Raw genomic sequence first — 25,811 nt, 5'->3', positions numbered from 1 at the left:
GCGCTCTCGGGCCTAGATTACAAGGAGGCGCCTTTGCAAGCAGCCATCGCGCACATGGATTTGTAATCCATGCCCGCCCCTTCCAGACCCTGACGAGGGGTGTACAGCTGGTGACGAGGGCATCAGCCTCGGCCGGTACCCCTCCCGACGCCCGACGCCTGCCCAGCCCTGAGGAGATGAAGCAGCGGGTGTCGGAGCGCATCGAGCAACTCAACAACAGGTTTAGGCCGCCAAAGTACCTGTGGAGATCTTTTGCAGCCCTGGTCATCGCTGGCCAGAGCATCTTCCGCATCTTTCAAGGTCTGTCGGTGGCGTGGTGGCGTGTGGTGGCGCTATCCATGTGACAAGGTGCAGGGGCCGGAATGGGATCTTTCCGCCAGTCACACATGTGCCCCGACAAACCTACACCAGGCAAAATACACTGGCGGAACACCCTGGAGCAATTGAACCTGGTTGGGCCCCGGTCTCTGGGGGTGTGCCTCCTCACCTCCTTCTTCCTGGGCATGGTGTTTACCATCCAGTTCATCAGGTAAACAAAGAGATGGTACTGTTGGGTCTAATCTTTATAGCGGGTTCTGCAGGCTGGGGGCGGCGGCCAAAAGTGTTTCCTACAGGCGCAGCCTCGATGCTCGAGCCCCTCAACCCCCCACTTGCCTCTCTGCAGGGAGTTCACGAAGCTGGGCCTGACGAGGACGGTGGGTGGTGTGCTGGCGCTCGCACTCGCGCGGGAATTGACCCCGGTCGTCACCTCCATCATCGTGGCGGGGCGGGTTGGCAGCGCCTTTGCCGCCGAGCTCGGGACCATGCAGGTCTCGGAGCAGACTGACTCTCTGAGGTGGGTACCCTGGGCTGCATGCCTGATACTGTTGGGGGCTTAGGAAGGCACTGCCTCTTGGGGGGAAGAGGAGCTTGCAACTACTCTGGTGGGCAAAGGAAGCATGCTTCTTGGAGGGGGCCACCAAGTTCTAAGTAGAGGAGGGGGAACGCACGCACTGCGTTTGTCGGAATGATCCCTATGCCTTGCAGATCAAACAAGAGACTCCCCACTCAGCATCGCCGGCCGTCAACCTGCCCCCTCCACCACAACATGCAGGGTGTTGGGGAGCGATCCCATTGACTACCTCATTACCCCACGCATCCTGGCCTGCATGATAGCCACCCCCCTACTCAACATCATGTGCTTCTGCATGGGTATGTCGCGGAAGATGGGGGGGGGTGGGAAAGGGTTGGAGAGGGAGGGTGTGCTGCTGTTCTTGATGAAGAGGATTTGAGGACAGAAGCTTGTACTCCAGGGGCGCCCCGAGCACATCTGTTGCATGCATGTCCAGAGCTACTCTGTGCCTGCAAAGCTCTTCTGCCCACCCTTTCACAGTTTGGTGCCCTGCGACCACCCAATCATACAGGTATGGCGGCCAGCATGCTGCTGGCAGAGGCGGCCTACAGCGTCTCGGCCAATGTGATCCTGGACTCTGCGATGCGCAGCATCTCTAGCTGGGACATCCTGTCTTCCATCCTCAAATGCTGGGTTTTTGGGACCATCATCTCCTCGGTGAGTAGACTGCAGAGCGGATTGCAGTACGGGAGTTGGGGCTGTGGAGTGAGGCTGGCAGCCAGGCTCACATGTGGGCCCAACGTGGTAAGGGACTGAATTACCGACAGAACATCATAGAAATCCCTGCTGGTCCCTTGCAAACTCAGCAATCAGATGATAATGCAATTGCCAATGATATGCATCCCGCTTCCTCTCTTTTGCGTCATCTACAGGTCAGCTGCTCGTGGGGATATACCACCACGGGAGGAGCCAAGGGCGTTGGGGAGTCCACCACCTCAGCCGTCGTCATCTCGCTGGTGCTCATCTTCATCGCCGACTTTGCGCTGTCCTTCCTCTTCTTCCAGGGGCAGGGCGACGCTCTGCGCTCACTTGCCTGAGGCTCCTGGTTGCTGGCCTTCGAGTGCTGTGGGGTGATTAGCAATCACGCACAAACTGATAGACAGCTGAAGACAGAGATTCCTGCAGTGTGCTATGCAAAGAGGAGGCTCTCCAAGAGACATCTGGTGATGCTTGCTCCTGTGAGGGTCCTCTCGCGGCGCAGAGCATGCGGCATGCTGCCCCACCTCATTGACTGGCTTCCGCCCAGATTTCAAGTCCGACATGGACCCATGCGATCCGGGGTCGTCCGACGAAGACGCATGCAAAATGGTCGCCACTATGAGAGACAGCCATTATGACTACCATCGCTTCATGACGGGGCGCTGTGCTCTCGTGCATTGCAGTTTGACGTGCACATTCCCCATGCCGGTCGGCCAAAGCATCCGCACGAGCCCTCCATGTGTAGGTCCTCATGGGGCGTCCCTCTCCCACTCCTTCGGAATTCGCCAAGGCCTTCCTGTAAAATGGATGGCTTCTTATCCTACAACAAAACCTGCTAGTCCTCCCGGCACCATTAGAGTGCATGCTGCACATGGCCGGCTCAGGCATGTGTGCATGGCAGGAAATTCCTCTCAGCAGCAGACCGCCTCCAACTTAGACGTTCCCGTGGTACCAGCATCCCAAGACGAGGCCGTGAGTGACTTTGATGTAGCGATGGGTATTGTAATGCAATGGACCTAGAGTTAAAGCCACTGCAATCTGTGACATGCTCCTTCTTGCTAGCCAGCGCCTGCCACCTTTGCATGCACAACCAAGCCATACAAACCCTCAACCACCCTCCTCCCCACCGCTACTCGCCCCAGATCGAGCAGGCCTGCGACGCCCTGGCAGCCCGGCTTTCTGGCAGCTCCAGCACGGGCTTTGCCGGGCTGAACCGCATCCGCCTGTCCCTGGAGATCCCCCTGGCGGACACCAGCCCCTCGGCCCAGGGTGCCCTGGTGTCGGCCCTGATCTCGGGGCTGACGCGGCGGGGGCTGCCCCGCCCCACGCCCGTGGGGTGCAGCAGCTCCACGGCCAGCCTCTCCCGTGGCTTGACCCTGGAGGGGGCCCTGAAGCGGCCCGGCAAGGGCCCGGTGCTCATCGTGGCGCCCTCCGCTGCCCAGGCCGGCCAGGTGGCGAGGCTGCTGCACGCCTGGGGAGGGGGCCCTGTGCTCATGCTCAACGCGGAGTGGGAGATGGAGGGAGGGGGGTCATCGAGCCCGGAGACGAGGCAGGACCTCAGGTTTGACGCTGTCTACGTCTTCATGCCGCTCAACATCAAGGTGCGACAGCGCCTCCCCTGCTAGAGACGTGAGCCTTTCCTTGATTGGCCTACTTTCTAGTCTCCACCTGGGCATGAGCGCATGTGACTGTTGTCCATGACGCCTTCAATCACCCTCGCCCACCCCTCGCACCACAGGCCTTGGTCACCCGGAAGGACGGCATCGTCATGCGCAGTGCGGGCAGAGCGGGTGCCCCGTGGAGGATCCTCCTGCTCGCCAAGGGGAAGTGGGAGCCCATAGCCAGCATGGCGCAGCGCCCAACCTCCTGTGAGTTTGCCTGGCCCTTGGATGGTTTGATTTGTGGGATCGTGTGGATGTGGTGGATCTGGCCAGGTGCAGGCCATGGTGTTGGGCCCTGGCATGCCTGCTGACATGGAGGCGGGTGGCCAGACCGCAAAGCACTGCTCGATTGTGTCTCAACCATTCTACCACCATGCTGCAGCGGACATTGAGACGTCGCTCTACAACTACACGGCAGCCACGAGCCCGTTGACCAAGGGCATCTCGGCTGTGCGGAACCTTTTCAACAAGAGGCAATGACGCTGAGGCTGTTCAGCGGATACTGTGAACACGGAGCTTGCACACGGGTTCCATGCCTGACCTCCATGGCCCACCCTTCAAGCCTCGCAGGATCTTGCCACTTTGTATCGGAGTAATTACATCAGGACACATAGAAAAAGGGCAGGGAACAGGATGTCGATAGTATTACACACTCCACCTCAAACGTAATGGTGAGGGTCGAGGGATCCCCCCCATCAAGCTGGCGCCTCTCACTCAGTGATGATGTCAGTGACTGGTTTACCCAGGAGGCATGTGAAAAGGCGAAGGTTTCTCAGCCTCAGCCTGCCCGTCACCTGCGGACCGGCCTGCCGGGCCGCCTCCCGTCCTTGCCCTTCTTCTGCTTGGGCGCAAACACCACGTCCATCAGGTCGTCGTTCTTTACCGCGTCGCGTGCCCCCAGCAGCCCCTGGAACTCCGACCTGTACCGCGCCGCGCCCGACTGGGTCCTCCTCGAGCCGCCTTGGGGACCTGTGGGTGGCGGGTCGGGGGCTGGAGAGGGTGGCGGGTCGGGGGCTGGAGAGGGTGGCGGTCGGGGGCTGGAGAGAGTGGCGGGCTGGGCCCTGTGAGGCACGAGCCGGGCAGAGATGGCCCCGCCCGTTCATTGGGATCTGCAGCTGCCCATGGGGACACAGCTGTTTTAACGCCCAGCAGCTTCAGTCCAGCCCCGCAGCCTGCCTGCGGCGCCCTCCCTCGCCACACTCACCACCACGATGCCTGCCGTCTCCCCTGTCCTGGTTGAGCGTGGGGATGTTGATGCGGAAGACCTTGATCGCCAGGTAGGCTCCGAGTACCAGGGTTCCGATTGTCACCAAGAACTGCGCACCGTGGAGAAAAATGCATGGCATCTCCATGGATTCAATGCCTTGTGGAAGGTGAAGGTGAGATGAGCCTTCCCGGCCGATGCATGCCTGCGACAAGATTGCCGCCCCAGCGTCTGACAGAGACGCTCCCTACTACAAAACAGCCTGTGCAGAGTCCGCTTCATCGTTGCAACTTGATAAGAGTGCAAGCACCCCTCCTGTGCCCAGCCCCGTCTCACGGAGAGGATGCTCCTGGCAAAGCCGAGGAGCACGATGATCAGGCCGGCATTCACAGCCGTCTTCACGACGCCCGGCGAGACGTCCTGGGGCGCAAGCTGTACCGCCGTGGCGGTGATGCGGTCGGCAAGGGTGCCCAGCAGGCGCAGCGCGGCCCCTGGCAGAGCACCCAAACCAGATGTCACGTTGGTGCCCTGGGGTGGTTGGGTTGGGGTCCAGAGACTGGCTGGATGGGGCACAGGCCATCCAGCCTGCGGCTGGAGGCAACAACACATAAATCACCATCAGATGGGCAGAAATGGGTCAAGAACACATCCAGATCGTGAAATTGACACCCTGTTGCCAGACTCGGATCCACACTGTTCCCTTGACCTCGCACTCACCCCCTCCTCCCAATCCTCCTCTCCATCAAAGATCACACGGTCCTCCAGCGGTTCATCCCTCTCCCTCCAGGCTCTCAGGTCAACGGGAGCACGCCTCGAGGGAGCAGCAGGGACGAAGGCTGCCAGGGATAGGAAGGCACAGACAAACTGGGAGATGAGTTGCAGGCAGGGGAAACTGCAGTGCATCCCGATCGAGTCGCAAGCACAACATGCATTAGGTCGTAGATACACTCACGTCTCCATCTAGAGGTGAGCCGACGACATGGGGATGCGAGGTGCGAGTCTCGCGACAGAACTAGGGCTGTGCTGGTGAGCGCTAAGGCCCGAGCGACCATCTCCTGCTTTATAACCTCCTTTAATTTCTTATTTCAAAGGGAACAGACAAGAATGTGTAAATGAAAAGGGAGGTAGATTGAGGTCCAACAGCACAGAGCAGGTGAAATATCCGCGAGGTAACAGGACTTGTTCGAAACAGTTGATCGGGAAATGGTGGGAAGCTCCACCAGATAGTCTCCTCTTGCCACCTGATGAATTCTGTGCTGTGCGTTTCAACAAGGGTTACACTTTCCCGTAACAGATTGTCGATGGCGTACAAGAAGGTGGATAGGCCTCCCATGTTTTCCCTAAGGCTACAGGCACCCCTTCAAAATTGGATATCAACGAGATCTAGAGCATCAGACACCAGAGTCGTCTTTTTTTTACGCTTGGCCTTCCTCCTTCCCCAGCATGCTCGAAACAGTGCTATGCATCTTGATCACGCTGTCTTCAAGCCGCTGCAGCATGAGAGAGAGGTTACCATAGGCTGGGCTCCTCCTCTTGATGTTCATCATGCAGTCTCAGCCAGATTACTTGGCCTGAATATCTGCACCATACAGATCAGGACCTCGGCAGTACTCCGCCAACCCACCGTAACAGTGGAGGCAACAAGCTCTTGGACGGCTATACACTCTGCTTGGGTAGCCTGCAATCGCACGCCAAATTGTGAATGCCAGGCAGCCAACTCCTGGTGGAGGTCGTGGTTGGCTGGGTTGAGTCAAAGGTCAGAGTGGTAGGTCATTCTGTGTTTGGGGACGATGCAAGTCATGTTTTGCACCCTTCCGCACCAGCTTCAAGTCATGGGCGGCATCCAGATTCTCAGGTGGGCATGGGCCCAGGTCCTGCGAGACACAGAGAGAAGCATCCTGGTAACGGTCTCAGTGTCAGACGGTATCATTTTCTAGGTATGCAGCATGGAACGTACCATGGAAGTGCTGGTCTGGCTCATGGCCGCGAGTAGCCCCTGCACGAGCTCCCTCCCCCAAGTCAAGCGTTGGGCCCTGCACACGGCGACACGGATGGTCGTACTCGTTTATTCGGATCTTTGGATATCCAAAATATACCATATCGTCTGTGCAGCTGAATTGCAGCCAGCTAAACTGCATCTGGCCGAGGAGAAATCGTACTCGTGTGTGTAACTGGCGCACTTTCCTCGAGCTGGACCCAGCCCGGCACCACCGACAGAGTGACATCACGACTTGCGAGCCGCTCAACCCATTCCAGATCGCTACCGGTACAGGTTATATTGAGAAGGAAGGGTGCGTGCGTCCCAAAGGGAGGAGAGCTCCCTCCGAATCCCCACACTTTCATTTCTTAGGGGAGGCAACCCCACCCTACAGTCTCCCAACCGAGCGCGGGTGTCGGCGGTCATGCTGACGCTTGCAAGGGCCCATAGGGTGGTATCCAGTAGGCTCGCCCTCCAGTCTCTGGCCACTCGGTGCAAGACCACCACGGGCATCGTGGGGTTGCCCGTGGACGAAGATGCCCGCACGACCCTGGGGGAGCACTACGCAAAAGTGCTGGAGGCCATCACAGTCATCCCAGAGTCTGCTGTCTACCGCCAGTCGGTGGAGAAGACCGTGAAGCACCGCCTGGCAGCCCTTCAGACAGGTGCTGAGGACGAGGAGCTGGAGCAGCAGTTTGGCAGGCAATTGGAGGAGGAAATCAAGATCATGAAGGACGAGCTCAAGCTCATCCCGAAGATGGCAGGTGAGGCTGGACTTGTGGATGAGTTGCTGCAGACTGGGCGGCTGGGTGGATGGAGCAATTGTGCCTAGTGGGATTAGCACTGCCTGTGGTTTGTGGATGTGTACGTCATCCTCAGACGTGCACTGTTTACTGAGGTCGCGCCCATTCTCTCGATTGCAGAGTGGCGCCCATGGGAGGTCCCCGAAGACTACAAGGTGGGGGCACTGTGGGTATGTTAAAAGAAGTGAGGTGTCCAGGCAGTGTATGGAGGCACCTTGTATCATTATCATCCATCACCATGCTGTGGTGTCTTTTATGGTTGCCTCAGGGACCCATTCCCTGTTCTTTGAGTGCAGATCAAGGTTATGGAGGAGAAGGACATCCAAGAAGCCTTGGGTGCAGCTAAATGAACAGCGTGACCTCTGCGGCTTCCATGAGGCGCCTTTGCCACTGGGGAGTTCTCTGCAAAGCTGGAGAGACTGTTGAAGGAGCTGTCCCCTGGCGAGTCTTGTTCCCATTCGTTCAGGGAGCAGGGATGGAATTCTATTTGTAGAATAAAGAAAGTCAGGCTTGGATTTCGAGAGGGACAGGTGCCATGCAAAAAGTACGTCCGGGAGCCTGGTTGGCAGAGTGTGATTTCCGCAGCACCTTGCGCCCTCGTCTGTTGAAAATCCAGAATACTAAATTAAAGCAACTCGTTTTCGAAGCTCCTACTGGGATGAGAGAGGCCCATGCCCCTTGCGGAGGCTTTGCCGACCCAAATTCCCCCTGAAACCCCATTCCGCCATGTAGTCCCTCGTACCACCGATGGGTCATGTAACGCGGCGTAAATTCCTTTGAAATGAATGTGCGACAGGAAAAGGGCTTGAGCGGCCTGTGGGTGGGCATGTGGAGAGCCTCCTCCCAGTCCACCCTGCTCCTCTTCGTCCTCCCCATGGACCAGCAGTTCGTCTTCCTCGTCGGCAGCGCGCCCCACCGTCGGAGCATTCTGTCTGGAATAGCGCAGCGACCCGCCTCGCCCTGTCCGGGACAGCGGGTCCAGGCCTTCGAGGTTGGCTGGCAGGGGCTGGTAGGCATGCAGTACTCAAACCCCCTCTGCAGTCCGGGGCGACTGGTGCTGGAGGCCCGTGGCACCCGGCGGAGGACCTTCAAATCGGTACGAGTACTGTCGGACGGGCATCTAGGCTGCCTCAGGGGCGTGCTGCACACCAAGGAATATGAGCTTGCGGTGTGCTTGCTAAACACACAGGTTGCCTTGCCACAGACTCCGAGTGTGTCCAGCCGGGAGTTCAACTCATATAAATCCACTCCTGACATCCACATGGCAGATGGCATCGGCTCGCCAGTTCTATGGTTTCACCGCATCAGACGCAGTGCCGTCGTCTGGAGGCCTCAGGGTGCCAGAGCAGTCCACAGCCCCGGCGCAGGCCTGTCCGGGCACTCCGCTGGTCTGCAATGGCGGGCTTACACCCCTAGCCGTCATCCGCACTGGGCCACAGAGCGACCTGTTCCCCTGCAACGCCGGGGACGATGACCTTCCGGGAGTGGCCACCCAGGAGTCCTCGCTGAACCCTGCGCCGCCGAGCCCGGAGCACCGGTGGCCACCCGCAGCCTCCTGGACCACGCTGGAGCAGGTGTGGACGGGTGGGTTGGCAAGTGTCTGATTGCATGGCGGCAGAAGGGATGGGGCTTATGGATCAATTGTCTGTCCAGCCCCCAGATGTTGGTTTTTGGATCACTGCAACCTGGAGTGGCAGCCGCAAACGCCGCCACTCTGTCCCCCGGTCCCGCCCCAGGAGTATGCGTATCGCACCATCTCCATCTCCTTTGAGGAGGAAACGCTTCCAGGCGTGCTTTCCTCGGTGATCATGTCCGAGGACCGCCTGCTGCGCCTGTATGAGTCGGGCCTGCCGGGCTGGGCGGTGCTCCTCCCCCGCCTGGGCATCTACTACCGGCCCTGGGTCAGACGCGTCACCTGGATCCTGTTCTACATCTTCTCCATTGTGTCCCTGGCAGCCGGCTTCTACGACCTCTACCGCAACCTGCCGGGTGTTCAGGTGAGGATGGTGCCTTGGAAGGGGGGGGGGTCCAGGCTCTCTTCCTCGACATGCACAACGAGATAAACCCTCTGAACCCGGACCCCTTCCCGGCATCCCCCTCCAGGCACTGTTCAACATGGTGGTGGCACGCTTCTGGGGGCCCTCAGTCCTCTTCCGGTGGCTGGAAGCACATGCCCAGGTAGGGAGCCGGCGCAGGGGCTCGGTGGTGTGGGACCTTTGGCCTTCTCAGCGCTGCTGAAACATGCACCCAGCCCCCCTCCCCACTCCCCTGCCTGCCCATCAGGTGCGGCTGTCCCTGCTGCTCACCTTCTTGCTTGGAAAGAGCGAGTGGCTGGTGGTGGGCGTGCGGCTGCTGCGCACGGCGGGCAGGGCGCTTTCCACCCTGCTGGGCCCCCACATGGCCGGCCTGTGGGGTGGGGCGTGCGCCCTGGCAGGTGCGTTCACACCCGCCCTGTCGGCCGCTCGGCAGTTGCTGGACCTCGCTGTCATGCCCCTCACGCTGGTGGGTGTCTCGCAAGGGGTGTTACTGGTGCCCAGGGACTGAATCTCTCTGAGGGATTCTCGAGTCTGTGCAGTCCACAGCTTCTTGTGCCCTCTCGTCAGGAAGGGGGGTGTCGCGAGACAGCTGCCTGTTTTGCAGGCATGTGTGCAGCCTGGCAGCTGCATCCCAACAGGCTGTACGCCGTCGCCATCAGAAAGCCCCCCTCGCTCCCCATGTCCCATGCGCCCCCTCCCCATCGTCCACACTTCAACCCCCCCCACCCTCCACCTCGTCCCCGCGACACGGTTGCCAGGCGCTCCAGACCCTGCTCCTGGCCCCCCTCGCCTGGCTGCTGGGCCTGGCGCGCAGCGTGCGCAGCGTGACGGGGGCCGCCCTGAGCCTCGGCGCCGCACTCCTCCGCGCCTCGACCCGGCTGGGCTGGAGCCCGGGCGCCGCCGCGGCGGGCGCCGCGACGGGCCCGGGCCTGGCGGGCCTGGCGGCGGAGGTGAGCCTGGCGCTGCGCACCTCGGCGCTGACCACCGCCTCGCGCGCCGCGCACGCCGTGCTGCGCTTCATCCTGCACCTGGGGGAGCTGGCGGTGCGGCACCGCCACACACTGCGCCTGCGGGCCGCGAGAGCGGTGAGCGGCGTGCGGGCCCAGGTCGCCGCGGCGGCGGCGCCGGGCCGCCGGGCGGGCGGGGGTGCGCCGCCAGGGCGGTGTGCTCCCGTGAGTTCCAGCGCCAGGAGCGCCGAGGCGCGTGCGGTCGACGACGACACGAAGCCCTTGCTTCTGGGTGGCCAGGCGCAATGTGGCTGCACGCTCCACGGGCACGAGGAGTGAGGGGATGTTGCAGCGAGCTGCCCGGGAGCCCAGGAGCCGGTTTCTGTCAAACCAAGAGGCACTGCAGTACACCTCCATCTCATGCTTTGGCCACCCTTTCCTGACCCCATCTACCATTAACCGAGCAAGTGTGACGACCGCGAGGCACGCAGCGCCTGCTTGCTGTCTTGCCGATACCCTCACACATACATGCACTGACTGACGACCATTTGACCGACCAACCGACTGCACCCCGTCCTGACCGATCGATTTGCATACGTCCCTGAACTCCCACGCATGTATCGAGAAACGAAGATCCACAGGACGGAAAACTTTGACAACAACCACTCAGGATATGGGCCAAGTGGGTATTGTAAAGGCAGCTCACTTGGCAGCCGCCTTGATGATGTCCTCGAACTCGGGCTTCAGGGACGCTCCACCCACCTGCCAGCACGGGGGCAGCCACCCGGTTAGTGCGCCGTCTGGATCATGCGTCTGGGAGCACTCCCCCACCCACAGCACATCCAGTCAAATTCCCTTTGCTCCCACCCCCTCCCCGCAACACACACACAAACAACACACTCCAACCCCACCAGGAAGCCGTCAATGTCGGCCGCGCCCGCCAGGTCCTTGGAGTTGCTGGCGGTGACGGAGCCGCCGTAGATGATGCGCGTGGCCTCCGCCGCGTCCTTGCCCACCTTCTCGGCCAGCCAGGCGCGAATCTCGGCGTGAGCCTGCTGCGCCTGCTCGGGGGAGGCCACCTTGCCCGTGCCGATGGCCCACACCGGCTCGTAGGCCACCACAATCTTGCTCCAGTCGGAGATCTTGTCGGCCAGGGCCTGGCGAGGAGTGGGGGTCAGGGATGTGGATGGCGAATGGTGGGTGTGGATGGGGGTCCATGATTAGGGAGATGAGCGTTGGACAAACCTCCTTTGAGAAGTGTGTGTGTGGGGAATGAGCATCGACTGCAGCCTCTGGGATGTTTGAGGCCCGATGCACTGTGCGCCAGTGATCATCCCATGTATGTCCGAAGTACCAGCCGCTATGGCCTACAGCATTCCACACGCCCATAGACAGACATTGGTAGCAATGCCGAATTTCCTACCCTGACACCTGCCAGTCTGCCCATACCAGCAGGACCCCGGCATCCCTCACCTGCAGCTGCCGGGCGTTCACCTCCTGCGTCTGGTTGGCCTCGCGCTCCTCCAGCTTCTCGCCGATGCAGAAGATGACGGAGAGGCCCTTGGACAGCGCATAGGCCACCTTGTCGGCGGTGAGCTCGTCCGACTCCTTCACGATGTGCCGGCGCTCGGAGTGCCCCAGGATGACCCACTCCAGCCCCAGGTCGGCGATCTGGTCGGCCGTGATCTCGCCGGTGTAGGCGCCATTGCCCTTGACCCAGGAGTTCTGGGCAGCCACCTTGAACTCGGGGCGGAGGGCATCCACGACGGCGGGGATGTGCAGGAAGGTGGGTGCCACCACGACATCTTTCAGAGGGGGGTGGGGGTAGGGGATGCCTGGGTTGGGACACAGACTTTGGCTCTGGCGCGACCCATCATGAGTGGAACTCGAGACAGGAGCATAAATGCCAAGTATCATTCAGAAGCCCGCCCATGGCGACGGATGGGTGCGCACGACTCACCCACGACCTCGGGGCCGGGCACCTTGAAGCTGTTCAGGCTCTCGACCAGAGCCTTCACGCTCTTCACCGTTCCATTCTGTTGATAGATTGAGAGGGTTGGGATGAGTTAGGGTGCTGATTTTATTCCAGGGCAGCGGTCCTATGAGCATGATCCAGCCCGGCTACGCGACCCTGTTCAGCAGGGCCCCGGCACAGCCTCATGCCAAACGGACACTCGGTGCTCCGATCAACTCACGGACTTCCAGTTACCACCTGAGAATAATCAATGGGCAAGAAGAGGTGATCATGCGATGGGCACCCAGCTTCGTTGTCAGGAGGACGGCAAGCGGCTCAGAAAACCCAAGACCCTTGCCTACCGACGAAGAACTTGCGCGCCATGTTGTCAGAAGGTCTGGTAGATGGCGAATTTGAGCTGAATGGAATGGTGTGAGAAGGGGTCGTGGCACGTCCCCAGGTGGATTTTTAGCAGGTTCCAACACTTGTGCTGACGAAAGAAATGAGGGAGAAACCCCTCTGCCGAGCTCCCATCGAATCAGGTCAGTGCTGCTGGAGGAACACCCAATCGGATCAATTGTTTCTCGACGTATTGATTGTGTATAGAGTTGATAGTTGAATATATATCGTGAGCACATATGCAAGCTGGAGCAGGTTCAAGGGAAAGAACACTCTCCCACGCAATTCTCAATCATGCAGTCTACGTCACGACTCCTTTAAACATGCATTTTATACGAGAACATCGAGAAACACAACATTACAGTCCCATTCAGTCTACTGTTGTTTCGGCCAATCTTTTCATCCTGCCCTTCCGTTTAACATTTGCGCCTCAAGATGCATCGGGCACTACCCCGTGGGGTGGCGGGCCGATGCAAGGAAGTCAACGTCGCGAACAGCTGCTGCAATCCTCGCCATTGGGCTATATACTTTTGCATTATAAACTCAATCTGGGCAGCGGGATACTCCAGCCCTCTGGTGTGTCGGATGGACTGTGCTGCAGGGGTCGAGCGGAAGTTACAGTCCACGGGTTGTGGCTACTCCTCACGAGCCAGCCAGCTCTATGACCTGGACACCACCTCGGCCGCGTCCAGTGGAGACCTGCTCCTGGACTTCAAGCCGGTGACCAGTGAGGCTGATCTTCAGAGCAGTCGCAGCCCCTCCCAGGCTCGCCAGCTAGGGCTTTCGCCGGCGCTGGGCCGGGAGGGATCCACCTGGAGCACCGAGGCCTCCCGGGCGCTTTACAACGTCGATGGATGGGGTTGTGGCTATGTCGACATTGCCGAGGAGGGGAACCTGGCCATCCGCCCTTTGGGAGGTGGGCGTGGAGGGCAGCCCTACGGCCAGGGGGAACATGAATTTGTGTGAGAGTTGGCTGAAATGGGACCGTGCTGGCTCTGCTGAATGAAGACAAGTCCAGGGTTTGCAGTTTGAGACCCAGCCCCAGTGCGTCTGACTGCTTTGTTACATAGAGGGGCACTCCTGCCGCTGCAGAGGATGGCCCGGCGGTGGACTTGCCGCAGCTTGTGGAACACCTGAAGGAGCGCGGCCTGCTGCCTCCCCTCCTCCTCCGCTTCCCGTCCATTGCATGCCACCGCCTGGAGAAACTGAGGGTGCGACGGCGGTTGAGAGGCCTGAATCCCGATGCTGAGGGTGGTCTTGTGGATTGAATCGTGTTGTTCACCACAACCGTGGGTGGAGTGAGTAGTGGGAGCACAACGCTACTCATCAGTGTCATTACTTCATGAGCTTCCTCAACCATCTGCATTCTACACGCCATTCCACGCCTCCCAGGACGCTTTCAGAGCTGCCATCGAACGCTTCGAGTATCAGGTGCGAGAGTCTTGGGAGGAACGGGGCCGGTCTGTCCATCTAGCACTACGAAGCTGGTTTGCAGCATCCAGGAGGATGAGTGAAGGGGATTCCCTTGGTTCTCTCTGTCCAACGTGTATCAACCAGGTTCTATACACGCATCGAGTTCACGCCTTTGCCCCCATCCTCCACGCTGCCAGGGATGCTTCAGGTCCGTGTTTCCTGTAAAATCCAACCCGGACCGCCTGCTCCTTCAAGGCATGCTCGACTACAGTGAGTGGCGCACGGCTGTTTGGGCGTGTGTGCGGGTGCAGACTGCTGTTCACTGCCAGCATCTGCCGGTGCTGGGTGGCCTTGCATGGTTGGGCACCTCCTGCCAGGAGTATGATGTTTGTACTCGAGCCCTCCTCCCATTGCTTGCCCTTGCTCTCGCATGCTTTCCCATGCCCCCACAATTCCATCCCCCCCCCCTTCGAAAGGTTGGTCCCATGAACACGGGCATGGGCTGGGCCTGGAGGTGGGCTCCAAGGCCGAGCTGACCATGGCCCTGAGCATGATCCCCCTCCCGGCAAGCCCCGCCTTCAACCTCATCTGCAACGGGTGCAAGGACGCCGAGTATATGGAGCTGGTGTGTGGTGCCGTGAGGCAGGCTGCGGTTCAGCGGCCTGCATGGTGCCACTGGTGGTACAGGGCGCAGTGCATTGAAAAATGAAGCCCTGAACAAGGTCTCAGTTCAAGCATCCCACCCCCCTCCGCCCAACCCCCCAGGCCATGCACGCCGGCGAGCTGGGAGTGAACGCCGTGGTGGTGATGGAGCAGTACAGCGAGGTACGCCTGGCGCTGCGCGTCGCCGCCAAGCTGGGGGTCAGGCCCCGGCTGGGGGTTCGGGCCAAGCTGGCCACGCGGCACTCGGGCCACTGGGGTAGCACCTCAGGTGTGCCAGGTCGCTGGCGCGCCGCCGGGAAGGTTGATGGGGGGGATCTGTGCCCTGGTCGACGGCCGCACGCTCATGTGCAGTGGTCTGCAGCGGTGCTTTCCTTCTGCCCTCCCTGTCCACGACCCCGTCCAATACCCAACCCACCTCCATGAAAGGGGACGGCGCCAAGTTTGGCCTGCGCGCCCGCGAGATCGTGGCCGCTGTCGGGGAGCTGGCCGCAGCGGGCATGCTGGACTGCCTGGTGCTCCTCCACTTCCACGTGGGCTCCCAGATCACCAACATCCGCATGGTTAAAGAGGTCATGCGGGAGGCGTCTTTCCTCTACGCTGAACTGGTCAAGGCACGTGCGGGAAATGAGGTGGAGGGGAAAGGCAGGTGCGCATGTGGGTGAGGGGACCCATGACACCCGCGCTGGGCAAGGGTTCACGCATGGTGTTGGTGAGCCAACAATTGCCGAGCATGAGTTGCTCCTCAGGACACTGTAGGACAAAGTGAGTGCATGCAGAGGCAAACTCACACTCCATCTCACTTGGTGATGTCTAGGATGCCCCCCTGGATCTTCCGATGTACTGCCTGCCTGCCCCCGTCAACCCACCCCCGACCCATTTCCCTTGCCCGCTCGCAGATGGGCGCGGGGCTGCGCTTCCTGGACGTCGGTGGTGGGCTGGCCGTGGACTACGACGGCTCCTTCACCGACTCCGCGGCCTCCATGGCCTACAGCCTGCAGAGCTACGCCAACGACATCGTATCGGCCATGCAGGCGGGTGGAAGCAGGGAAATGGGGTTGGCAGGGGGTTCCATAACACATGCTCTAGAGGTCCCTGGTCGCCGGCGTCGTCGTGGGCGGCCTGGTCTTGCCCCCGCCTGCATCTCCTGCTTCCTCCCCATCCCTTCCGGACATTATCACCTGAGCCACCTCCCCCTTCCTTGCCCCAAACACAAGCAGGAGGTGTGCGTGCACCGCGGCATCCCGCCCCCCACCCTGATCTCCGAGTCGGGCCGGGCTGTGGCCTCCCACGCCACGGTGGTGGTGTTCGACGTGGTCAACCACCCTGTCCGCTGCGAGGAGCTGCGGGAGGAGGAGGAGGAGGTGGTTGACAGCGTGGAGTTCAGCCTAGACAGGCCGCTGACCAAGCAGCTGAAGGCCGCCGCCAGCCGGGGCAAGGGGCGGTACCTACTGACCACCTTCAAGGAGGTGTTTGACAACATTACCGCGGGTGCGGGTGGTTTTCTTGGAGGAGGACATGTGTGCGTGTTTGTGTGAAAAGGGGGGTTTGAACCACGCTTGCCATGACCCCTGCACTCGTGCCTGAGCGCCCTGGATGCCCACCAACATGGGAACATGCATCCATCCTTGTTGATTCGAGAACCAAGCTCCGAATTGCTTTGTGGAAGAGCACACACCAAAACCTCAACTCTAGACGGCGAGCAAACCCAACAAACCCCTCCCGCCCTCCACTACCCAAACCACTCTCCCCACACAGACGCCTTCTCTCTGCGCGAGTCCTACTCCGACGCCTGCTACTTCAAGGAGGACGCGCTGCGCGCCTTCAAGCTGGGCGTGCTGAGCCTGGTGGAGCGCGCGCGCGTGGACGTCATGTTTGACGCCACCTGCGACCGCATCCGCACTCTGGCGGGGGAGCACTCGCTGCCGCTGCCGGACGCGCTGCAACCCACCGCGGTGCCCGGGGTGCGCCTCTACCACGTGAACCTCTCCGTCTTCCAGTCGGCGGTGGACGCGTGGGGCATCGGCCAGCTGTTCCCCGTCATGCCCCTGGCCCGGCTGGGTGAGGAGCCGCGGGTGCAGGCCACCCTGGGCGACATCACCTGCGACTCTGACGGCCGCCTGGACCGGTTTGCGGGGCCGGGGGGCCTGGGCGCCGCGGGCGCGTTGCCCCTGCACGACCTGCGCGAGGGCGAACCCTACCGCCTGGCCATGTTCCTCACCGGGGTCTACCAGGAGGTCATGGGCTCCGTGCACAACATGTACGGCCGGCTGAACACCGCCGTGGTCTGGGCGGAGCCAGGTCGGTGGTTTTGGTTTCTTGGGGGGGGAAGGGTGGTTGGGCTGGGGCGCAGGCATGCGTTGACAGGAGGCAGCCCCTGCACTCTCTCATCAGCCACCCACATTCGATGTGCATTAGACCACCGACCCTTCCAACCCGCACCGCACTGCATGCAGGGAGGGCGGGGGTGCAGCTCGTGCACGTGCGTCGAGGGGAGAGTGTCGGGGAGGTGCTGGTGCACCCGGGCTACGACCCGGCCACCATGATCCAGAGGTGGGGCGTCGGGTTGGCACAAGGACGGAGTGTGAAAGGATCCGCGGTGAAGGGGTGCTGCACTGAGTGGTGTGGCTGGTACTGCCTTTCAAGTGCTGGATCGACCTGAAGACCTGGGAGCCTCCTGGTGAGAGAACGAGTCAGATGGCAGCACCCCCACCCCTGCCCGGCTTGGTGCAGAGTGCACGAGGCCACCATGCTCAGGGTCAACGCGGGGAACCTGCCCATGCGACGAGCGGAGGTCATCATGCAGTGCTACCGAGAGCGCATGGCGGGGTACACGTGAGTGCCAGGAGGATGACTAGGAGGGTGATTTTGAATGGCGGGCTGGCATGTGCATAGGGGGTGCACCCACTGCCAGATAAAAAGTAATGCCCAGTGATACCTCCTCCACTCCACACACAGATACATGCGCTAGACTCTCACAATCATATGACCGTGATGGTCGCGCGCAACTCAAGCCGGCTATAACGTGCACCAGCAGAAACGCATTCCCCCCTTGCGACCACCACTTCTCCGACGTACACCAGGGAGTGCAAACACATCCCTCGCCAGATTTATCTCAGCATGGCGCTGGTTGCCTTCTGTAAAAACTGATAATCTAAATCTGGAGTTTGTGAGTGGCCTCGACCTGTTCTTGAACTCCGCCGCTGGGAGGGAGTGGTGTGCTGCTGCCCAAACCTAATAGATTCTCCGTCAAAATATGGCGGGACCGGGGCGATCCAAAATCTCCGACACAGATTTCGCACCTTCCGTGGCGCTTCACCCGCGTGCTCTCGCTGGGTCTCGCAGAATAACGTGGGCGACAAACACACCTGCCAAAAGAATTATAAGAATTAATAAATTAAAGGGATTACTGACTGTCATCGCCCGTCACCCCGTGGTGAGGTACCCGAGTCGAAGCTGAACCCCGTCATCCCGGCGGCTGCGCAAGGTACGGATGCGAGGATGGGGGGCCCGGATCTATAAATCTTGCCCGTATTCGCAGTGCATGTCGGCACCACACGGGCTCGCACCATCTGCCGTGGGGATCACGGGCCCGCGGCCTTTGGTTGACGTAAGCGGTTTCTTTGCTGAGTCAGACTAACGTTCACGAAGTGCGGCTGCGAGGTATACGTCTCACGAGCCCCTGTACGGCCACAAAACCTCCACTCAGGGGAAACAACTTCGAGTTGTCACATTTATCTACCCTCCCGACAGAGTAATCATGGCCGGAGGAGGCATGGTGGCCGTGGGTGCGGAGCACCTCCACGCTGAGGCGTATGGAGGCCGCCTCACCGGCTACGTCATCTTTGTTGCAATCCTGTCGGCATGTGGAGGCCTGCTGTTCGGTGAGTGATGCCTCGGGGGCCCCGGTTTGCTCGTGGAGGTTTCCGGGACTTGCTTCCGACTCCCGACGACATCCAGTTCGAATCTCCGCCCACCCCCTCGCCCACCCCCCGCCCGCGCAGGCTACGATATCGTAAGTGTGCAGCTGTCGGATTCCGTGGCATGCGGATCGGTGCACTGTCGTCTCGGGCGGTCCTGGCATCCGTTGGGCGGGTCACGGGATCATCCGACAGGATGTGGCCGTCACTGCGTGGGGAACCTACGCCGCGGGGCGGGGTCACGCACTGCATCTTCACTCCACCATCGTGGGGCCCCCACTCCATGCAGCACACATGCCTCTCATCTCACTCATTTCCCCCTCTTACCCAGGGTGTCACCGGTGGTGTGACCGCCATGGCCGGCTTCCAGCAGAAGTTCTTCCCCGACGTGTATGAGCGTACCGTTCTGGGCATTTCCGACACAAGCCCCTACTGCAAGTGAGTCGGTGGAATTCGTTGTCAAGCTGTTGCAAGTCCTCCCTCTCTGCTGTGCACACCATCCCTCCCACACCCAGCTCATGCCGGCTAACCCTCCTCCAACCCCCTTATAGGTACGACAACCAGGTGCTGCAGACCTTCACCTCCACCATGTTCCTGGCTGGCATGTTCTCCTCCTTCTTTGCGGGCACCATGTGCCGCAAGCTGGGGCGCAAGGCCACCATGTTCACCTCCGCCTGCCTGTTCATCCTGGGCGCGGGCCTGCAGGCCGGCGCCCAGAACCTGGCCATGCTCTTTGTGGGCCGCGCCTTCCTGGGATTCGGCATCGGCTTCGCCAACACCGTGGTCCCCCTGTACCTCTCCGAGGTCGCGCCCTTCAACTTCCGTGGCGGCCTGAACATGCTGTTCCAGCTTTTCACCACCATCGGCATCCTCATCGCCGGCCTGGTCAATTATGGGGTCCAGGACTGGTGGGCAGGCTGGCGCCTGTCCCTGGGCCTGGCCGCCGCGTTTGCCCTCGGCCTCCTGGTCGGCTCCATCGTGCTGCCTGAGTCCCCCAACTCGCTCATCGAGCGTGGGCAGGTGGAGAAGGGGCGTGCCGTGCTGGAGCGCCTGCGTGGCACCAAGGACGTGGAGGCGGAGATGGAGGACATCCTGGAGGCCACGGAGCTGGCCAGCCTCGTCTCCCTGCGCCAGTCCTACACCATGCTGCTGACCAAGGCCTACCGGCCCCAGCTCATCCTGTCCTGCCTGATCCCCTTCTTCCAGCAGTTCACCGGTGGGTAGAGCGTCCAGCGTGTGGGATGAAGGGTGCAATGGAAGGGGCCTGCCGCACCCCCTCTGGGCATCTAGCTCTGCACCGTAAGCCAGGAAGCCCAAGCCAGGCCCCGTCACACTCCCTCGCTGAAGTGTTCCCCCTTCGCCCCACACTCATCCAGGTATCAACGCCATCATGTTCTACGTCCCCGTCATCTTCAACTCCCTGGGGAGTGGGCGCCGCGCGTCGCTGCTGAACACCATCATCATCAACGCCGTCAACTTTGTGGCCACTTTCCTCTCCATCCTGACCGTGGACCGCCTGGGTCGCCGCTTCTGGTTCCTGGAGGGCGGTGTGCAGATGTTCCTGGCCCAGATCGTGACCGGTGTCGTGCTGGCCGTGCAGTTTGGCAAGTACGAGGACGGCGACCTGCCCACCGCCACCGCCATCGGCGTGCTCATCGTGGTCTGCGTCTTTGTCTCCGCCTTTGCCTGGTCCTGGGGCCCACTGGGCTGGCTGGTGCCTTCGGAGATCCACAACCTGGAGACGCGCGCGGCGGGGATGTCGGTGGCCGTCACCACCAACTTCCTCTTCTCCTTTGTCATCGGCCAGGCCTTCCTCTCCATGCTCTGCGCCATGAAGTGGGGCGTGTTCATCTTCTTTGCCTCCTTCGTGGCCATCATGACCGTCTTCATCTTCTTCATGATGCCCGAGACCAAGGGCATCCCCGTGGAGCGCGTGCCCATCACCTTTGCGCGGCACATGGCCTGGCGCCCCATCATGAGCGCTGAGGTGGCGCAGCAGATCATCGACCGCGACGCGACGCGCACCGCCTCACGCGCCGCCACCAAGGCTGCTCGCGACGCAGACGCAGGGGAGAAGGCCAAGGAGGGGCCCATTGGCGGTACCGCCATCTGAGCGGCGCAGCGGCATTCTGTCGCGTCGCGGCAGAGAGGGCAGGATTCTTCCCTGAGCCTGAAGCCGGCGCGCTACTGCCAGCACGGGCTGGGACGGTTTTATGATTTTCCAAGCGCGACCGGTGAGGATCCTTCCCCTTCTTCCCTGCGACACGCCCCACACGCGCACACACCCCTTCACCTCTCTACTACTAGTATCTAAGAGAGCATGCACGCCCACCGCCGCGTCATTTTGGACGAGTGCAGTCGTGGCCGGCGCGGCTGTGGCCTCTGCGTTTTGCCACCAGTCACTTTAAAAACTCAACTGCCTGGCCGGACGATGGCTTGGGTCTGGCTGGAGTGGCATGTCATCGCCCCACCCCCATCCCCTTCCGCCCCTCCCGCCAGCGCATGAGATTTGAAAAATGGACTCGACCCATGCTCCCAGTTGAACCGCCTGTGTGTGCCCTTGTCTCTTGTTCTGAGCGGTACGAGTCGAGGCGCACTGACCCCCCCCCTACTAGCAAGCCCCTCCGTGCAGGCAGGGCGCCACCCCCGCCCCTGCCTTGCCATGCCAAACTCGACACAGTACGCCTGCCCTGCAAAAACTCATCCCCTGCATGCGCCCGTCTTCCCGCTGTACAGTCGAGCTGGATGATGGGTGACTGAGAGAAGTGGGAACAGTGACTGGGAAGTGTTCAGAGCGGTTTCAGAGTACGTGTGCACCGAGACGCTCGCTTTGTGGGGTGGCGTGACTCGAGTCTCCAACCAAGGCCATGCACGTGACCTTTCTCATGCCGCGTTCACGCAGCTCCGAGAACGTTCTTCGAGTGCGCGCCCATACACAGGAGAAATCCCTTGCACCCAACATCCTTATTGCATGAACCCCGCAGTAGCACCATGTCCAGCGGCACGGCCCACGCCCACGGGGAGCACACCCAGACGTCCGTCCGACACACTCCTGGAGGGGTGTCGGTTTCGGCATCCGCGCACAGCTCGGGAAACGGCCCGATGAGGCACGAAACGACAACTAGTTCGTCTCCACCAGGTGATCCGAGCGTGATCGGGATCGATCAAGGGCGTCATGATCATGGGTCCCACATGTCGCCGGGGAGTGGGTGTGGATTCCTGGAGGTTACTTCAAAGGGGCTGCCCACATCTCCACGGTACAAAATTAATGCAGATTTTCATGGCATGAGTCTGCACGACCTGTGTGCCTGGTTGAGGGAGCGGAACATCGACTACCACACTGCCATCGAGAGGGGTGATCTGGAGGAACTGGCGCGGAACGCGAGCTCTGGCTGAGAGACAATGTCACGCCATGCGCCCTCCCACATATTCTTGATTTTGTAATGTAGAACGAGCTGCCTTGCATGTGTAATCCGTCGGACGCCACCCATGTAATATAACAATCTCCTCCGGGAAGGGGAAATAGCTACTGCTAAGCTCTTGCACGCCCGCACAGCACTGCCCTTTTCAGCTCTGAGACCTTACTGGAATTAACATGATATATAACAACTGCTAAACAGAACACAGCTGCCATTTGGAGTGCTCACCTTCTGGTATCGGCGATGCCCACCTGGCCCGAGTTTCGAACTCCGCTCCACCAGACCACGTCACCTTCTTCGCCCGGAAACTCAACCCGAGGTCCATCCTCGACAACCTCGCAACACGTTACCGTAAATATAGGTTATGTGGAGGCCTGATACCAATTCCTTCTGTTGGCAACGTCTGGCTGTCGGCGGAGGTGTGAGGATGCCAGCCTCACCTTTGTAAGCCTGTGCGCCCGGCCCCTCGGCACCTGAGTGAAGGGGCCGGGGGTACGGCTGCACGCATGACAAGAAGATGGCGCTTAATCGCCGGGATCGGCTCCATCGCCGTCGCCGGTGTGGCGGTGGCGTCGCTGGACAGAGTCAGGGAAGCTCTAGACGGCAGCCGGTCCGAGACTGATCCCGTGAGCAGGCTGCTGCGCCTCCTGATCGTGGGACCGCGATTGCAAGCATGGATCTTGCATGAGTGGCCCTCTGAGATGCTTAGTCTGAACTTGGGATGACCGCCGAGATTAGGCAAAAGTCTTGCTCTCTGCATGCATCCCCAGCTGCCCTGGACCTGCCACGCAAGGCCCCGTCTCACCCCGCAGGCCCCGCCCCGTGCGCGCTGGCTGGAGCGCGGTGGCGCCGCTCTTCACGCGGCTGTGGAAAGGGCGGAACCCGGCCTCGGCATGGCGGCGCGCCTGGCCGGCGCGCTGGACCGGCTGACTGACCCGGGCGCGGCGCCCTCGCGGGCGGGCGCGCTGGCGCTGTCCGCCGCCGGCTCCCGCCCCGTGGCCTGGGCAGTGCGCGAGCTGGCGGACGAGGCCGGCGCCGGGGAGGAGGGACGGCGTGCCCTGGCACGCTACCTAACCCGCGCGGCCGCCGCGCCCGAGCGCCTGAGCCCCCTGCTCCCGCTGCCGGGGGTGCTGCCGGCCCTGCTGCGCCTGGCCGCCGCCGACGCGGGCCTGGCGGCCAGCCTGGGCGCCGCGCTCTCCCCCGGCCGCCTGGCGGAGGCCGCCCCCCCCGCCGACGTCCGCGCCGTGCTCGACTGGCTGGAGGAGGACCCGGGGACCGGGGTCGAATCGCGCGGTCTGGGCGTGGCTGGGGACCCTTCGCTGGCGGCACGGAGCCGGGCAGGCAGCTCCCTCCAGCACGACCCCGCCGCATCATCCGCGTCCACGCTGCTGGCGCTGCGCTGTCTGCGTGGCTGGGCCCAGGCCTCGGTGGTGAACTGCGCGACGCTGGCACGCGCCGGCGCCGGCCCCGTGCTGCCGCGCTTCCTTGCCCTCGCCGCCGGCCAGCCGGAGCGCCAGGAGCTGTGCGGCCTGATGAAGGACCTGGCGCGCGGCTGCCCGCCCAGCGTGCCCCTTGAAGCCGCCGGGTGGCTGCACCCGCAGCTTTGCACGGCGGCCGACGCGGCGGCGGCGGGGGAGGGTGCACTCCTGCACGCATCGCTCACCGCCTTTGCGGCCTGTGTGAGGAGGCGGGGCCCGGGGGACGGTGTGCCGGTGAGGGACTTTAGGATTTTGGATGAGGCCGGAGTGGGGGGAGATGTACAAGTTTTGGGCGGCGTTCCCATGCATGGTGCTGGAAGGGGGCGATAACTGGTTATGCAAGCAAGCAGGGGAACTTGCCGTGCCAGCTCAAGGGCAAATGCTCCACGTGTATTGCACACACCAGTGCCGCCTGCAGAGTCTGTGCCCCGTCGCAACACCGCAATCCTGCTGCCCCCCTGTACCTCCCCCCCGTTACACAACACGTCCCCTGGCCCCATTGCAGCCGGCGCTGCTCAAGGGCACCGTGCTCCCGCTCCTGCACCGCATCTCCGCTGGAGGAAATGAGGGCCCGCGTCGCCCTGTCGCCACGGTGGTGAGGGCGCTGGCCATGACAGGGGCCCTGGACCCCGCCGCCCGCGACGCCTGGGCCGAGACCGTGCTGGGCTGGGCGCGGCACGCCGCGGGCGAGCCGTCGGGAGAGGCCGACGCTGCCACGCTGCGGCGGAGCGCGCGGGCCTGCCAGCCCTTCACGCTGGCGCTGGAGAGTGAGTCGTGACGACGATGGGACGCGTTGTCATGGAGGGAGGAGAGAAGGAGGGCTGCCGCATGCGGCCGGTCGGGGGCCTGAGAGTTGCCTTGTGGTGCGCTCGCCCGGCACCGCAGCCGGGCTTTGTTCGTGATGTGGCTGCTCAGGGTTGGTCCGGCGGTGGTGCAGCAGCCCAGCTGTCTCAAGCAAGCTGGCCCAGGCACCGCCCCGGCGCATCAACCCTCCACACAATCGCCCGCAGGCCTGGTGGAGGCGGGGTGCAGGGCCGGGCTCTACGCCTGGCTGGCCGAGATGGTGGTGGCCCTTTCCTTCGTCGTGCAGCCCTACGGCGAAGAGGCCCTGGCTGCTGTGAAGGGTGACCAGGCAGCTTTGCAGGCGGGGTCCAGGACCGGCGCGTGGCTCGGCGGGTGGCTGCCTGCCTGGGCCGGCGGGCAGGCACTCGCCGTCGAGGCTGGGGCGCCGGGGGCCGGGCTGGCGTCGGGGTCTACGCGAGGGCCGCCCCACGACGCCGAGGGGTCGGCCTCCTCATGGTGGGCCTGGCGGCCGTGGGGTGGCGGTGAGAGCTCGCCGGCGGAAGGCACGCTGGACGCTGCCCCTGGCGCTCTCGACCCTGCAGCGGACAGGCCCGCTCCTGCGCTCGGCACGGACGCCACTCCTCCCTCCGGCCCCGCTCCCGCAGCCCCGCCGGGGGGCCCCAACGACTCCGATCTGGCGCTGTACATCCACGCCGCACCGGTGGGGCCCGCCTTTGCGCGTGCGGTGGCTGGGGAGCTGCTGCCGGGGTCGACCTGGGACCTGCCCCTGGACGCCAGCGAGGACGCGCTGTCCTCGCTGGCGGTGGCGCGTGCGGGGGCGCCGGGCGGCGAGGGCGCCGACGCCGGCCCCAGCGCCGCCGCCGTGGCGCAGACCATCGCGGTGCGGCGGGGGAACAATCATATGGGAGAGCGGGGTGCTGGTGGTCGTTTTGTGTGGGGCGCCTCTCCCGTCCGTGTCATAGTATCACCTTTTAGATATGTAGACTAAGCCCTCTCTGTCCCAGGTGATGACCGCGCTGGCGTCGGACGAGGCGCGGCGCGCGTGGCTGCTACGCATGGGCGTGCTGCGCGCGCTGCGCCTGGTGCTGGCGGCGCAGGAGGGCCCGCCCGCCGACGACGCGGAGGCGGGCTGGACGGCGCCCGGCCTGGCGGGGGGCGGCACGCTGACCCTGGCCCTGGCGCAGCAGGCCGCGCGCCTGCTGTCCCTGCTGGGTACCGACGCCGCCGGCGCGCGCGCGCTGGCGTCCGGCCCCGGCGCGCGCGACCCCGGCGGCTGGGTTGCCTGGCTGCAGTCCTGCGCGGGCGCGGCCGACTGCTCGCTGTCCAGCGCCGCCACCAAGGCGCTGCTGCACGCCGAGTCGGTGCGGGGCGAGGGCCGCGCGGCGCGCAGCCTGCTGCCGGGCCCGGCGGCCGCGGCGGCTGCGCGGCGCGCGGCCGCCACCGACGGCGGCGAGGCGCCCTGGGCCGCGCCGGCGCTGGCGGTGGAGGTGCTGGAGGCGGTGCGCGCAGCGCTGGACGGCGAGGGCGCGGCGGGCGGGGCGGGG

General features: G+C 62.6%; 8 protein-coding genes across 8 annotated transcripts in view; 6 read left to right on the top strand and 2 right to left on the bottom strand.

Moving 5' to 3' along the window:
- Positions 1–176: 176 nt before the first annotated feature.
- F751_2517 (Protein TRIGALACTOSYLDIACYLGLYCEROL 1, chloroplastic) lies at positions 177–1,929 on the top strand (the record flags this gene model as incomplete). Its single annotated transcript, XM_011400269.1, has 6 exons — positions 177–300; positions 412–529; positions 665–835; positions 1,094–1,191; positions 1,404–1,549; positions 1,765–1,929. The coding sequence occupies 6 exons, from the start codon at positions 177–179 to the stop codon at positions 1,927–1,929; spliced, it is 822 nt and encodes a 273-aa protein (XP_011398571.1).
- A 556-nt stretch (positions 1,930–2,485) lies between these two features.
- On the top strand, positions 2,486–3,732 carry F751_2516 (hypothetical protein; the record flags this gene model as incomplete). The annotated part of the gene is made up of 4 exons (XM_011400268.1): positions 2,486–2,563; positions 2,734–3,192; positions 3,330–3,459; positions 3,635–3,732. The coding sequence occupies 4 exons, from the start codon at positions 2,486–2,488 to the stop codon at positions 3,730–3,732; spliced, it is 765 nt and encodes a 254-aa protein (XP_011398570.1).
- A 310-nt stretch (positions 3,733–4,042) lies between these two features.
- On the bottom strand, positions 4,043–5,359 carry F751_2515 (hypothetical protein; the record flags this gene model as incomplete). The annotated part of the gene is made up of 4 exons (XM_011400267.1): positions 4,043–4,221; positions 4,457–4,568; positions 4,793–4,984; positions 5,174–5,359. 4 exons carry the CDS (start codon positions 5,357–5,359, stop codon positions 4,043–4,045), a joined length of 669 nt encoding a protein of 222 aa, XP_011398569.1.
- A 1,499-nt stretch (positions 5,360–6,858) lies between these two features.
- F751_2514 (putative NADH dehydrogenase [ubiquinone] 1 alpha subcomplex subunit 5, mitochondrial) lies at positions 6,859–9,781 on the top strand (the record flags this gene model as incomplete). Its single annotated transcript, XM_011400266.1, has 6 exons — positions 6,859–7,198; positions 7,358–7,392; positions 8,677–8,811; positions 8,974–9,234; positions 9,341–9,415; positions 9,521–9,781. The coding sequence occupies 6 exons, from the start codon at positions 6,859–6,861 to the stop codon at positions 9,779–9,781; spliced, it is 1,107 nt and encodes a 368-aa protein (XP_011398568.1).
- A 1,141-nt stretch (positions 9,782–10,922) lies between these two features.
- Positions 10,923–12,558, bottom strand: F751_2513 (Triosephosphate isomerase, cytosolic; the record flags this gene model as incomplete). Its single annotated transcript, XM_011400265.1, has 5 exons — positions 10,923–10,982; positions 11,132–11,377; positions 11,694–12,025; positions 12,181–12,256; positions 12,541–12,558. The coding sequence occupies 5 exons, from the start codon at positions 12,556–12,558 to the stop codon at positions 10,923–10,925; spliced, it is 732 nt and encodes a 243-aa protein (XP_011398567.1).
- Positions 12,559–13,158: 600 nt separating this feature from the next.
- Positions 13,159–17,485, top strand: F751_2512 (Biosynthetic arginine decarboxylase; the record flags this gene model as incomplete). The annotated part of the gene is made up of 13 exons (XM_011400264.1): positions 13,159–13,489; positions 13,666–13,784; positions 13,966–14,004; positions 14,184–14,256; positions 14,463–14,611; positions 14,752–14,917; positions 15,076–15,278; positions 15,546–15,665; positions 15,867–16,137; positions 16,405–16,721; positions 16,836–16,947; positions 17,103–17,199; positions 17,380–17,485. The coding sequence occupies 13 exons, from the start codon at positions 13,159–13,161 to the stop codon at positions 17,483–17,485; spliced, it is 2,103 nt and encodes a 700-aa protein (XP_011398566.1).
- Positions 17,486–18,421: 936 nt separating this feature from the next.
- F751_2511 (H(+)/hexose cotransporter 2) lies at positions 18,422–20,679 on the top strand (the record flags this gene model as incomplete). The annotated part of the gene is made up of 5 exons (XM_011400263.1): positions 18,422–18,530; positions 18,651–18,661; positions 18,898–19,004; positions 19,118–19,782; positions 19,943–20,679. 5 exons carry the CDS (start codon positions 18,422–18,424, stop codon positions 20,677–20,679), a joined length of 1,629 nt encoding a protein of 542 aa, XP_011398565.1.
- A 1,812-nt stretch (positions 20,680–22,491) lies between these two features.
- Positions 22,492–25,811, top strand: part of F751_2510 (Protein SERAC1) — a gene marked incomplete at both ends in the record, with an annotated part of 6,336 nt that continues 3,016 nt past the window's right edge. The window contains 5 exons of the mRNA XM_011400262.1: positions 22,492–22,611; positions 23,248–23,697; positions 23,969–24,230; positions 24,474–24,580; positions 25,272–25,479. Of these exons, the coding sequence (XP_011398564.1) occupies positions 22,492–22,611; positions 23,248–23,697; positions 23,969–24,230; positions 24,474–24,580; positions 25,272–25,479 (1,147 nt within the window). The remainder of the gene's footprint in view (positions 22,612–23,247; positions 23,698–23,968; positions 24,231–24,473; positions 24,581–25,271; positions 25,480–25,811) is intronic.

The sequence above is a fragment of the Auxenochlorella protothecoides genome (assembly GCF_000733215.1).
Source record: "Auxenochlorella protothecoides strain 0710 unplaced genomic scaffold scaffold24, whole genome shotgun sequence".
Taxonomy (NCBI): domain Eukaryota; kingdom Viridiplantae; phylum Chlorophyta; class Trebouxiophyceae; order Chlorellales; family Chlorellaceae; genus Auxenochlorella; species Auxenochlorella protothecoides.
The sequence above is the reverse complement of the archived record's forward strand: the minus strand, read 5'-3'. Positions and strand labels throughout refer to the sequence as shown.